Raw genomic sequence first — 15,212 nt, forward strand, 5'->3', positions numbered from 1 at the left:
ACGTCATGCATTATACCAGGACTAGGATTAATATGTACTAACAAGTGGCTTTGTATGTAGCTACATACATATGGACTAAAAATTCGCAAAATATGAACTAACACATAAGTAAAATTACCAAAAATGCTGCAAAGAAGACTTCTTCATACGATTCCTTATTTGAGTGATTTCAAACAAAATAAAAAAAAATATATATTATTTTTCATTGCATTAATGCACTGGTGGCGTTCTAACTTTTCACTCCCAAAACCCGTATACACTGGTATGGAACTGCAACGGCAGATAATAACATGCCAACGTGTTAAACCGCTACAATTGCACCATAACACTCCTCCTGAAGCAGTATTATTATTTCCTCTCTGAGATCGGCGACAGTCGGTTGCCTTTGTTGTACATTTACAAAGGATGCCGGCTTCCACAACAATAACAAGTACATATACTGCCACTAGACGATAAGCTGCGCGGCTTTTTCTTTTGTTATGAACCAGGGCCGACGCTAGTCATTTTGCCTCCCTGGGAGGTGGCGGCAGATGCCGCTCTATTTCGACCCCCCCCCCCCCCGGTCATTACGCAGCAACGGAAAATTGAAAATCAATATATTCCTAACTAAAACATCAAAATATAAAATAAATAATGGAGACTTCTTATGCTATTTCAATACTATTCAGGGCAAAAGAATATCTCGCTCGATCACAGTTTTCAATAGGCTTATTTTTTTCTTCTCTTCAAATTTTGCCGCTCTGGGCGATGGGACGGTTCGCCCTCCCCTTCCGCCGGCCCTGCTATGAACTTGGTCACCCATCAAAGCATGGCAATTTTAACACAGAAAACAATATGTATCGCATTAAGCAGCAAAAATGACAGCCTCCTCTATACAATTTCTACAAGAACACGTGCCGGAGCCAGAGTTGAAATGATGTTGGAGCCACATAATTTATTTATTTTGAATAATTCCAAAATTATGAAATATGAACAATTTGTTGTTCGCTGCTCTCTTGCCAAAATGCTTTATTGGGATGCTAACACCATGACTGGCTTCCTCCTTCATGAACTCGTGCACGTTGCTTAGAATTTCCCGAGCTTGGCTATGCAAGGTTTTTGATTTCAACTTCGACAGAACTGGAGGCATTATGGAATTTAACGTTCATTAGAAAACACACACTTTTACATACACACACGCAATACACGCACACAACGTCAAACCGGTCAAATACTTAGTATAAAATAAAAATATGGTGCTTCCAATCCAACAAAACTCACCGCCACTTTACCTGCCTTTTCCCCTTCCGTGACAGAAATAGTGCTTCATTATTACAGTTGGCAACACTAGTTACTAGCTAGCCAATGAACATGCACTGCATAAAAGAAGCAAGCACTACGCCGTGCTATATTGCCACATTAGCGTCCCTACCGAACGGTGGGAACCGCGAGCTGGAGCACTATTCAATTGTTTTCAATGATGTTTGCGCGAGTGTGTCCAGGAATGGAATGACAATGTGGCAACAATAGCGAAGGTTTTCGAGCAGGGTAGAACACATGATGCTAAGAGAGAGGGAGACGAAACGAAAATTCGTTTCTACGCAACGGCAAATTTACGTGTGTGGCACTCTACCTACAAAACATAGCTTCCTGTGTGGCCATCTGGTGAAGCAAACACAGCGCAGTTTATGTAGATCTACATGAACAACATGGAAGGAAAAATGTATTGTTGTGTAGTGAACACAATAGCCTATATGAAGCAGTCTTGGCCCTGGTGAGAGCAAAGGGAACACTCAACCCCTCCAAATTTCAAGGTTTATTAACATTTACATTAAGGGTAATTTCTCAACCTCCTGGTACCCAGTGTGGTATTTGTAGGGGGTGGGGGGTGAATTCCCCCCTCTGGATACTTGTGTCCTCCTCTCTGCTTGGTAAATTTTATCCCTGGGAGGGGATGATATTCGGGGGGAAACATGAAATTGTTGGCAATTTAGTTACTTTTCCCCACTTCGCCATTCAATTGCAACATTTTCTGTCAGACAACTGGCAGCTCCATTTGGCAAACACAGATGTGGCCTCAAGCGCTGCTCTATTCCTGGAACTATCAAACAAGTGGACAGGGTTGAAGACAACCTCCCCCCTATCCTTTTCTTTGTCCACGGAATTTGGCAGGAAAATGCATGTGAAATTTACAAATTAGTTGTCACGTGACTCGAACTTGTCACCTCAGAACGTCTCTATTTGTATCAGTGGAACAAAAGTACACGAAGATAGCCCTTTTTACAAAGTCATTTTTTAAAGAACAGTCTGCTTCTTTTTAATAATGAGCTCTACTTCTTTGTGAAGCTAGAATTTTCGAGGAAAAAGTGAGCATTACGAGTTCCAGACTCTGCAATATCAGGTATCTGCATTCAAAATCAACGAAATCTGAAAGTTAAGGCTGTGTTGATCAAAAGATCGGTTCTGAAAATTTGCAAGTGCATCTACACAAGACGGCAGTAGTAGTAAAGTGTTGAGTTTCTTTGTTGCCCATGAAAAATTTAACAAATGTAAAATTACGTGGCCATGGATGGCTTGATGTATCTAGTGATGAAGTCATATATACAATATCTTTCATTGCCCACCTAAGAAATTTTCAGAATTAACAAGCTAATAGAACTTGTCAAGCTCCTAGGACCTGAGAAGCAAGACAATGAGTATTTTTTATGATTTCGCAAATATAACAGTAATTTAGCAAAGTAGTCTTGGGCGCTATTTTTATGTTTTTATGTTTTAAGATTTAAACACAACGTTTATTTCGCTTTATCAAGTTTTTTGATGCAGTTATCTATCGGCTGTAATTTGCCTTTAACATCGTGAAAAGAGGCCGTGTTTTGGCCATTTACCTGACTGCTTTTATTTGAAAAAGTCAGCTTATGGAGGCACTTTAGTCCAAAATATATTTGTCAACATAATAAAGTACTCTAGTGCATTGTTTTTCAACCACCGGGCCGCGACCTGATACCGTGCCCTCGTATCAACTATACTGAGCAGCGAAAGGTTCTGCTGAAACTGGTTGACAACTATCATAATCCCAATACCATATTTGAGTTGAGTTTTCGTTTTATAAGTCCATTTTATGCACAAATAGACTAATCAGAACTGGATCTGCCCGGTGCCTCCCTGGTTATCGAACCCGGGATCACTTATTTACAAGGACACGACGTTACCACTTTGTCTTCCATATTTTTATATTTGTCAACAATCCTACACACGTAATCAAACTATTATTACTCTCATGATTATGCTAGAATTTATTTATAAATATTTAATTTCATAGGCACATGTTAATTCATGCATAAAATCTTCAATACTGTAAAGATTTAAGAGGAAAATTCTTCGGCTAAGGGCATTGACTTAAAAAAAAAATACCGTGACATGGTTTCAGAAGGTTGAGAACCATTTCTCTAGTGTTTAGGTATTCGCTTTATTCAGGCTGAAAAGTCTAGCGTATTCAGTTTGAGGTCACTGCATATTATTTTTCAATTTTCTCGTGCACAACATGCCTCTCTCAAGTTTCAATAACTTGCACAAATTTTACAACGCAATTTACATGTAACAATGTCTCTTGTTACGTTATTTTCGGGTAACTAATAAACTGATTAATGCAATTATATCGGTACCATCATGCAAACTGAGCAAAGAAACCAGTGTCGCTTGCCGCGTGCATCTTGTCTCTTCGGTATGAAACACTCGTGTCGCGTGTTGCATGTTGCATGTTGCGTGTCGCGTGTTTCTTCGGTGTGAATTCTCCCTAATTTTAGTAGCGGCCATTACTGGCTAGTACTACTGGCCGCCACTACTGTCACCGTGTGCAGGGGGCTTAACATTTAACACCTGAGAAACAGATCACAGAACTTTTTCGTTGGGTGGCAGTGTAGTCATCCTCTGACAGTGCAATTCTCTTCCAGCATGTAAAATAGTTCTCCATTGACATGCGTTTATTTCCCAACAGAAGAAGTTTTAGCATTTAAATCAAATTGAAACGTAAAAAATACAGACCTCTGAAGAGTGTATTCAAAAACATCACGACATAACAAGCGGAGTATTTATCTTTATGTACCTGCATAATTTCGTCAACGTTGTCGCAGTTCGGGTACCAAGGTGTAGCTGTGACTCTGGCTGTGATATCTTATCGACAGAGGTCAGCACTTGAGTGTGTCTGCGAGTTGCTTTGTGGTAGAACGTGTGCATACTTTACTCACGATCTCACCACCGAAAGTTCTTGGTTTGAATCCCGGCAAGAATCCCACATAATATAATCACCATTCTCATCATAGCGATTAATCTAATGAGGTAGCAAGGCGATATAAAATGAGCAAAATACACACAAAAAAATTACAAATAAATAAATACAAATGTGACGAAAATCGGGAGGGTGGGAATGGACGTGTTTAGAAAACAATGGAAATTTGGTATCCCTGTGGTCATGAGCGGATAAGGGTGGTCACCCCTCCATTGAAATTTCTAGAAGTAACAAGGATTCGTCAATTAACACTGTAAATACAATTGGCCCGCAGCCTTTAACGTCTAAAATAAATCAATCATTCATCCAGGCTTCTAGAACTTAACTAGAGTAATGACGCTACAACGTGTAAATACGTCCTTATAGGCAACTTCTAAACTGACGATAATAATCCTTCCATGAGCCTAGAGGGCGACAGTTAAAAACAAAAGTACCGGCAATCCGAACCCCTCCTCTCCTCGCCCCCGCGAAAGAAGGTCGACATACTGAGCTAAATACCCCCTTCCCCGTATTAAGCATGCCACTGCCCATTAAATATGGGATTTGAAAGAATAGTAAATTAAAATAGTCTTTAACAATTTACATAAATATGTTTGCTTCTCAGACTAGGCATGATATTTTCACATTGTATTTCACCATATCCAATAATAATCATCAAAAATACACCTCATAATGAACATTTTCTAAGCAGAAATCTTACAAAAAAGAAAAATGGAGGTATAGTCGGCGGCAAAGGTAAAAGCAGCGCCTGAATTGGGAAAGGTTACATGAGGGGGGGGGGGGTTGGTGTTTGGTCGGGCCTTGGGTTTAGCTGGGGGGAACGCATTGCGAAAATTTTGCTAGTTGGGAGGATACCATCCCCCCGTATTGGCCATCATTCTTCTTATTCGCTGTTTTCCGCAATGTGCGAGTAATGAATTGAAATAAAAAGACCAATGAGCAGAGGACATATGTTTCAACATCAGCCGAATCCGTTCTGTTAAAACAATGATGTAAAATAAAAAAAATAATAGCAATGGACAATTGATGTACCAATTTTTCAAGTAAGCCATGATTACTCATAATTAGTGCCTTGATTTTTCGCAAATGTTAATTGTTACAAATGCAAAACGGTGCAGTGACATGTTCTATTCTAAATATATTTTTCATGCATTCGGAATCGTGAAATAACGCGAAATTGGCACAGAACACGAATTGCAACACATTTTGTGCTTAAAAATATAAAAGTACCCCGAAAATTCAACATTTCTTTGTTTTAGGCATAAAAATATAATGTGCCATATTCACCGATATATTACGCGCACGTTTGCCAAAATTTTATTCTCCAAAAAAACGTTGCGTGTTATCCCCGACTGCTACATGATACTACGTGTAAATGGATGTTTCCCATGATTTTTCGCCTTCTATCGCCGATTGATTGATTTGATTTATTTTACTTCGCTTCTTCCAAAGATGGGGATAAGTGATGATATGATGAATGGTCACTCACAAACATCCATGCACAGGCCGGGATTCGAACCTGGGACCCCTGGCGTCGTAGCGCGATGTGCTAACCACTCCGCCACGGGGGCCGGCCCTTCTATCACCGAGCAAGGCGGAAGGGTTTGGGAGATCGAGTGTGAACCTACCGTCACACAGAAGCCGGGACCCGTCAAGTATCTGAGCGATGCTCGCTGAGCAAGATTTTCGCTCGTTGAGCACACAGATCATTTACTTGACGCTCTTTGTTCATTGATCAAAATATCAGTGCCTTTGAATAATCTGTGATCAATGTGGCTGCGTCGAGTGGACAAGATTTCGGTGTTTGAAAAGCTGTTAATTATGGAAAAAGAATAGTTGATGTGAACAAAAGTGTCGAAATTTTTAATTTTCACACCGTTGCACAACTTTCCAAAACTACGATGTATATTTGATATTTATTATTTGGAATAAACAACACTTTCATTTTAATACAATTACAAAAACTGGAATATTACATCACCTTCTCTTACTTGAACTTCCTCTCTAATTACGCTATATCGCAAGCCATTCATCATAATTCATAAATATTTCCACATTCGTCGCCACACCACTTGTGGCTCGCCACCCCGCCGCCGCCATCATCATACAATTTTCCTCTTCGTCCCTTTGCCTCACGAGATCGTAACACAGAAACGCTATATTCTGTGGCGAGCAATGTTCAAGTTAGCTCAGCGATCAAGTGAGCAGCGCTCGCGGAGCAACGCCTATTTGGCCGTCAAGTAACTGAGCGATCACGCTGCTCGCTGAGCGCTCAGATACTTGACGCGCCCCATTATTTGTCGCGAGCGAACCCTTTTTGCGTTACCGAACGAATTGGGGGGTATTGACGGAGATCTAGAGCGCATCTACCGTTAAAGAAGCCGTAACATCGGTATTTGTCGCGCGAGAAATGGAAATTAACTTAATGAAAAATAGTTTCCAACATATGAATCACGATCGGGGATAAGCCATGTGACTTACAAATTAAAATACTAGTTTAAATGGACAATAAAAGTATAATTTTAGGGAAAATGTGCTACAATTTAACTGCGAATTTTGGGAAAAGTAACACCGAAAAATGCAAAAAATAGATTTTGGAAAAAAAAACCACCGAAAAATCTAGGTCCCTCCTCATAATAATATCCAGCAACAAATATAATATCACCCAAACTACCTTTCATTCCACAAGAAAGGAGATAAAACGGAATATCAAATTATTGAAGTACATCCTTGCTTAGTACAGTGTACCCAGATAGCACAAAGCTTTCAGCAAGCTTGCTTGTAGCTCGTCAAAGGCAGTTGAATATGGCAAGTTTGACAAGCTGACAGTTGGCTTTGACAAGCTTGTATCAAGCATGCAACTTTGTGTGACAAGCTTGTAATTTTGACACGTGATAAATAGTAGGCTTGATTCAAGTCTGATACAAGCTTACAGCCTGCCATTATATGCTTGCAGCAAGCTGACTGTGCTATCTCGGTACAAAATGTTCTCCGAAGTACTTGCAATGACCGAGGAGACTGGAAACATTGACAGAAGGAAAAATCAGAGATCACCAATGTGATTTTAGGAGAAACAGATCAACAACGGACATGTATTAGAGGAATGCTACAAGTTCAACATCAATATACACCATTTCATTAATGGTACACATAGAAACAAACTTCACTTTAGCATTGCAAGCTAGGAATACCGGAACACCTCATTAATCTGGTAAAGATGACACTTGCACACACCAGTAGTACAGGGTGAAATGTCACAAGAATTCAAGGTTAATAGAGGACTACTGCACACTTATCAACCCTACTGTTTAATGTGTGTCTGGAATATGTAATTCAGCAGATTAAAATAAATCCCGGAGGGACAATAGCATACGCCGATGATGTGTACTTGATTAAACAATTTCAAAATTCTTCACTCTTTCTTGACCTTTCTTTCGTTTTTCTTAACCTTTATTTATTCGACCCCTACTTAGGTAAAGTTGTAACTTAGCTATTAAGAAAATAAATATTTTTTATTTAATGAAAACCCCATACCGAAAGGCCAGTTAAGATGAAAACTGAAGCTGTACAATTAGAGTTGCTTTATGTATTAATGCATGTAATAAGTAATGTTCCCTTCCATGTAGTACACCCTGGACTGTATAGCTGACCGCTCATGAGAAGATCCCGACAGAAGTGAAGTGATGTAGCGACAGGTGACTCCACTCTTAGGGTGGGGTGGGGGGAGTGCACCTTAAGTCAGAACCACATGGTGGTCTCGCTGTTAACAGGTGCAGTGACACAAGTTGTTGTCATTTCTGCAGACGCACGTACAAATCAAGTCCCACACAGTTCCAAAAGGACACAGACCACAGCAGAAGACTTCATGCTACCCTAAAATCTGCAAATGAACCAGTCTTTCCCTTTACCCCGTCTCCCCTCCTTTTAGGATCTTCTCGTGGGCTGACTGCTGCATTTGGTAGACTAGCGTGGCTCTGGCATCTGGACTCGCAGCCAGTATAATCTTCTGTGGGGCTCCTGTTGTCGTCCTGTGTGTTTGTAATTGTTTCTTCATCCATCACATCTTACTGTCAGGGCCGACCCGATGGCGCAGTGGTAGCATCGTTGCCTTGTAATCAAGGGGTCCCGGGTTCGAACCTAGTGGAGGCACATAGTGGTTCGGATCCCACTTTAAACTGAAGGTCCAGTCCCGATTAGCCTTACTGTCCATAAAGTGGACTTAAAACCCCAAATCAATCAATCATCTTACTGTCATTTTCTTACCACCTCATCTTCGCGATTATCCAAAAGGGACAGAAAACTAAGTCAAATAAAACTAAATCACTCAATCAATCAATGTGACAACAAAAATTCTTGACCAGAAGTATAATTTGACCTTTTCTTGACTTACTTGTTGATTTATTTACATTTTATTGACTTTCTTGACTGGTAGACACCCTGTAGAAGATGAGACTGAGGAGGTAGCTAGTAAGATTCCATGAGATGTTTACAAGATTGATGTATTTATTATATTTTATTATTTTTAATTTATTTCTCTTTTCTGGTTAACTATGCATCAATAGTAGTATAAAATGCATGTTTTGGAGTCCTTTTAAACCCTTCAATGAAGGTATCAACTGGTTGTTAAAATCTTCTACAATACACACATCCTACCAACGGTAGTTGCAGACAGGGGCAGGGGGAAAAGCTCATGTAATTTGAAATTTGAAATTGCAGATATATTTTTTACAAATAATATTGTTTTCTGTGATTTACAGTGTAAGTTGCAGCAATTAATGGCCGTGTCCAACAAAATAACATACCACATACCAAGAACGTTTTCACCAGACACATTGAAATCATGTTGACTGTCATAACTAGGAGTGTGTGGGATGATGAAAAGTCTAGAACTGTTCATCAATGAAGTGATCAGTGGCGAAGCTCCTATGAGGCTTTTGAGGCTTAGCCTATCCAAAAAGTGTCGAAATTAAAATGTTCTTGTACCCTGTAACAATCAAAGTTCGTTAAAACGAATTAAACTATGTAATCCGAATGTTTGGTTCCGCCGATCCTTACAGATATCTCGTCAGTCAGTGGTCAGGCCAGAAAGAGAATAGCGCGTTCGGTCCGAACTGTGAGGCTTTTGACGAAAAGCCTCGCGTTTAAAAGGCAGCTACAGCGTGAGCTCCGTGAGCTCTGTGTAGGTGGCAGGGGAGGGTAAGGGGAGGGGACTGCCTATTCACTGGGTGAAAGCGACTAGCCTCAGAACCAACCTGTTGTGCTTTTAGTCTTCTTGTGCAAAGTGCGTCGTTCACGCGCTGCATTGTTGATTGTTAATTTACTTCAAGTGCATGCACGCGTGCGTGTGTGTGTGTGTGTCACATAGTGTATTTATGTTATAAAAATATAATACTGTGAAATTATGTGTTGAAATCTCTAAGAGGATTTGCAGTGAAATAAATGTAAGTGAACAAGACTTCGTGCCTCTCAAATGCTTAACCTACGAAATCTTGGACATACTGACTGTACAAATGGAAATACGTTTTGGAGATCTTGAAAAGATAAAATTTGTTGAATTGCTAGACCAAAATAGCTTTGGGAGATATAAACTACATTTTCCAGTGATGAAATTAAATAACCTTCTGTCCACATACCCATTTTTCAACAAAGAACGATTAGAAAATGATTTAAAAACTATCTATGCTGATGAAGAAAAGCATTTACCTCCTGCAGACCATCTAAAATTCATAGTTAACAATGATCTTCAAACAATCTACAAAGAAGTAACACAACTTATCAAGTTGGTCTTGACATTCCCTGTTACAACAGCTTGCTCCGAAAGAAGTATGAGCACCCTCAAGAGAGTAAAAAATTATCTCTGTAATTCAATGAAAAATGAAAGATTAAGTTATGTCAGTACAATAGCCATTGAAAAAAAAACTGGTTAAAGAACTTTCTATTGATCAAGGCTTCAAGGAAAGAGTAATTGATACTTTTGCGACCAACAAGAATCGACGCATGGACCTGCTGTATAAAAAAAAATATAAGCAGATTTTTCAGCCTACCCAGTATTTACGCCTTAGCGTCGCCACTGGAAGTGATAGATGTTTATAGAAAGGAAGCATGGAGCATTCAGTTTCTCTTTCAATAGCAGACTCAAATCTGAACTTGTCAACAACCCAAAGTACTTTCAAGTCAATTTCAATTGTACGATTTCTAAAATAATAACAACAAAGTTTCTTCGACTGAATTGCAAGATATGAAATCCAGCCCCCTTGAGAAAAAGTCCTACAGACGACCTTGCACACTACCAAGATGAGTTTCAGGTACATATGATCTATTGTACAGTATGTTGCATTCTACATTATATTATTCACAACTTCTTGTGATATTGCACAAAAAGCACATTTATAACACCATTAAGCCTTGTTTCCATGATTATGAAAAACTAAATATGCTGACCAAGGCAGTAATTTATTTTATTAAAATCATAAACTAAAATGTAACGTTTCAACCTTCTAGCAAGGTCTTCATCAGACTCTGTATCAAGTACAAAAGTAACAAGATACACAAAAAGGGCATTATAACACCATTAAGCCTTGTTTCCATTATTATGAAAAAATATAAATATGCTGACCAAGGCAGTAATTTATTTTATTAAAAACATAAACTAAACGTAACGTTTCAACCTTCTAGCAAGGTCTTCATCAGACTCTGTATCAAGTACAAAAGTAACAAGATACCAAAAACAGGGCATTATATACACAAAACATTACTCCCTCCAGACTAATAGAAAGTTGTTTGGAACTTTCTCGCAGGTGGCTTTCACTATACTTTCACCTAAAAGGCGAAAAATATATACTTTCATATAGAATGTGGATTGGGCTTTATATATCACGCTCTTTTCCCTTCATTTTCTTCCTTCTCCTCTCCTCTTTCTCTCTTGTCCTTTCCACTCTTTCTAACACTTTCTTCCATTCTTTGTTTAACTTCAGTCCCCCATTCCAGTTCATTGTGTCTTCTTCACCTTGCTTCTCTATTTCCTTGGCTTCCTTCCATTTTCTCACTAGCATTCTCTTCTCCCTTCCTATCTGCTTAGCCTCATCCCACTCTATGTCATGTCCTGTTTCTCTCGTGTGTTTAAATATCGCATTTCTCTCTCTCTTAAGTCGTACATCATCCCTATGTTGTTTCAACCTATCTTTCATTCTCTTTTTCGTTTCTCCTATGTACACACTCTGACATTCTTTACATTTTACTTCGTAGATAATCCCTTCCTCTTCCTCTTCTCTGTTTTCCTTTTTCTTGTTTGCATTCTTTGCTATTCCTAAGATGCTTCTCCCTCCCTTCCTGTAAGTTTTAATGCCCGCTTTCCTAAGCACTTTGCATATCTTTTCTGTGGTCTCCCCCATACTCCTTATTCCAAACCACCTCTCTTTTTCTTTCTCTTCATCTTTTTCTTTCTCTTCCAATTCTCTCCTTCCTCTTTTCTTCCTTCTTCTGTTTATGTCCAGTCTATCCTGCTTCTCATAGCCATTCTTTTCCAGCTGTTTCCATAGGCTATTTATTTTGCCTTCTTTTTCACATTCCTTCGTGCATATTTTCGTTATTCTGTCCTCCATATTCTTTATGAAATTTCTTTTTGTCACCTCACTTACATCACTTCTTTTGTGGCAGAATACCCCTGCTGCACACTTCTTCTGATGCCAAGCGGTTTCAATTTCTTCTCCTCTCTTCCTTTTCATCAATATATCAAGGTAGCTTAACTTGCCTTCTTCTTCTATTTCAAGTTCCAATAAAATCCCTCTCCCCACATTCTATATGAAAGTATATATTTTTCGCCTTTTAGGTGAAAGTATAGTGAAAGCCACCTGCGAGAAAGTTCCAAACAACTTTCTATTAGTCTGGAGGGAGTAATGTTTTGTGTATATAATGCCCTGTTTTTGGTATCTTGTTACTTTTGTACTTGATACAGAGTCTGATGAAGACCTTGCTAGAAGGTTGAAACGTTACGTTTAGTTTATGTTTTTAATAAAATAAATTACTGCCTTGGTCAGCATATTTATATTTTTTCAAAAAGGGCATTATATATACACACAAACATTACTCCCTCCAGACTATTAGAAAGTTGTTAGGAACTTTCTAGCAGGTGGCTTTCACTTTCCAACTGTACTTTCACCTAAAAGGCTAAACATAATTACTTTCATATAGAATGTGAAGAGATATTCATATAGAATATCTCACGCTCTTGAGATTCTATATGAATATCTCTTCACATTCTATATGAAAGTAATTATGTTTAGCCTTTTAGGTGAAAGTACAGTTGGAAAGTGAAAGCCACCTGCTAGAAAGTTCCTAACAACTTTCTAATAGTCTGGAGGGAGTAATGTTTGTGTGTATATATAATGCCCTTTTTGTGTATCTTGTTACTTTTGTACTTGATACAGAGTCTGATGAAGACCTTGCTAGAAGGTTGAAACGTTACATTTTAGTTTATGATTTTAATAAAATAAATTACTGCCTTGGTCAGCATATTTAGTTTTTCATAAAAAGCACATGATTAAATGGTTTAAAGAAACAGAAAGTAAACTTTGTCCGTATCAAATATCAGGTGTTACCAGGTCACTGATTTCTCTGTGTCCATATGAGAAGTAACCTATGTAACCTATACATTATCAAGACAATTGGTATATTCAGTTTGTAATTTTAATATATTTTCTGTGTGTAGGGCAAAGACTCTCAAGTATGCTGATTTTGTGAGGTACATTGAACAACTGTGCCAAGACAAGAGGCTGGATGTTGAAGATGTAAAAGAGAAATTGAGCAGATGTGGTCCTCCAAGCACAGCTGGTGGAACAGTAAGCATTCTTTGCTATTATTTCTTACTATATGCTTTGTCAAGAGAACTATTATGTATGGAATTAACATAAATTGTGGTGAATATTTTAGTGAGATATATTACATGTGATAGCAATGAATATGTGCTCTAAAAAAATGCAGCCTCTTTTCTGTCTTTACAGGAGCTACTGTAAACACATGTGATGCATGACCCTCATCATTTGTGGGCAGTGGCATACGTAAGGGTGGGTTGCCGGGTTTAACCCATCCTGAGCTTTTGAAATACATATGGAAAATGCTGTGGAAAAAAATAAAAATGTCCAATTTTATCACAGCCAAAGATCTGCGACGACAACAATAATAATAATAATAATAATAATAATAATTATTATTATTATTTGAATTATTATTCCCATGCAGCATGGAGAAAACCACGACATTCCAAACACACGGATCTTTAAGAGTGAATGCCTTGAAAATAAACACGAATTATTGAAAATAAAATATGAGGGCACCTATGATTTAAAAGAGAAGAAAGTTGTTTTGTATTTCAGCTGCAACAATGTTCAACGAACATATATTTTGTGTGTGAACAATGAGCATTAACTAAAGAACGTTCTTCATTCTTTGTAAGCAGCTAATGTATAGAAAAAGGCTAGGCCGACAAGAATACAGTCATCAGTCCGCCTCCCCATTGTTTCCCGCAGGCCATTTTGATTTCTGAATTCGAACTACAGTAAGCTTAACTAACAGTTGGGCTGAAAAGTTCGTAGGCTAACTCATAGATGGCGTTACTAGAATTAAATCCATGTGATTTTTACTTAGTACTAACCTTCAAAAGACACGTGTATAAATTTCACAGCTGCCGGATAATTAGTTCGTGAGATATAGCATTGTGAGTGAAGCAGCTTTTGTTAGTGAAAAAATGGATAAAAAAAGAATTTCGTGTGTTAATAAAGCATTGCTTTTTGGCGGAAAAAAATACTGGTAAAGCCAAGGCTTGGCTTGATAAACATTATTTGGACTTTGCACCAGGAAAATCAACCGTTGAGAAGTTGTTTGCTAAATTTAAACGAGGCGAAATGAGCATCGAAGACGATGCATGCAGTGGACGCCCCAAAGAGGCTGTTACCGACGAAAACATCAAAAAAGTCCACAAAATAATTTTAAATGATCGTAAAGTGAAGTTGATTGAGATAGCTGAGACTTTAAAAATATCAAAGGAACGTGTTGGACATATTGTGCATGAATATTTGAACATGCGAAAGCTGTGTGCAAAATGGGTGCCACGCGTGCTCATAATCGATCAAAAGCAACAACGTTTTGATGATTCCGAGCAATGTTTAGCGATATTCAACCGTAATAAAATTGCTTCCCCATCCACCATATTCTCCAGATCTGGCCCCCAGTGACTTTTTCCTGTTTGCAGACCTTAAAAGAATGCTCGCTGGAAAGAAATTTAGCACTGATGAAGAGGTAATCGCCGAAACTGAGGCCTATTTTGAGGCTAAAGAGAAATCGTACTATAAAAATGGCATCGAAAAATTGTATGACCGCTATAATAGTTGTATCGCCCTCGAAGGCAACTATATTGAATAATAAAATCGAATTTTGTCAAAAAAAATATTTTTTACTATGTTAGCCTACGAACTTTTCAGCCCAACTGTTATTATGAAATCATCCCGGTACTGATTTCCCATCCTCTTGTGAACTCTCAAGTGATGCTGAATCTATATCAACATCACTAAATAATGTTGAAGAATTGCATTGTGAATTACCTAGAAGTGAAAAATATGTTGAAATGCCTTTAACTTACTTTTGAATGCAAAAATAGACTCAGTTGAATTTAGCAACATATATTCTACATCGCACCTCAATATCATCCTGGGTGAGTTCCATAGGTAAAGGTAATGTTAATTTCCCTGTCCTTATAGTAAGTACCGTGTCATGAAGGCATGGAGACCCACACATTCTCGATCTTGGCCATTTTGGAGGTGATGTGATAAGCACCATGATCCAGCAGCCATTACCCCAAGGATTGGTTTCAGGTTCCCATTGATATGAGGCTGGGTGAGCCCTGAAGCCACTTTATGCGGAGACAAGGCTGGAAAAATTCAACCTTAGATCACAC

The 15,212-nt window shown here is 38.5% G+C and overlaps 1 protein-coding gene across 2 annotated transcripts in view; it reads left to right on the plus strand.

The window, feature by feature from the left end:
* Positions 1-15,212, plus strand: part of LOC145985932 (tubulin polymerization-promoting protein homolog) — a 40,087-nt gene that overhangs the window by 11,180 nt on the left and 13,695 nt on the right. For both annotated transcript variants that reach the window (XM_083120108.1, XM_083120183.1), the window contains exon 3: positions 12,972-13,101. In XM_083120108.1, coding sequence (XP_082976234.1) covers positions 12,972-13,101 — 130 coding nt within the window. The remainder of the gene's footprint in view (positions 1-12,971; positions 13,102-15,212) is intronic.

The sequence above is a fragment of the Lepisma saccharinum genome, chromosome 1 (assembly GCF_977018435.1).
Source record: "Lepisma saccharinum chromosome 1, izLepSacc3.1, whole genome shotgun sequence".
Classification (NCBI taxonomy): Eukaryota; Metazoa; Arthropoda; class Insecta; order Zygentoma; family Lepismatidae; genus Lepisma; species Lepisma saccharinum.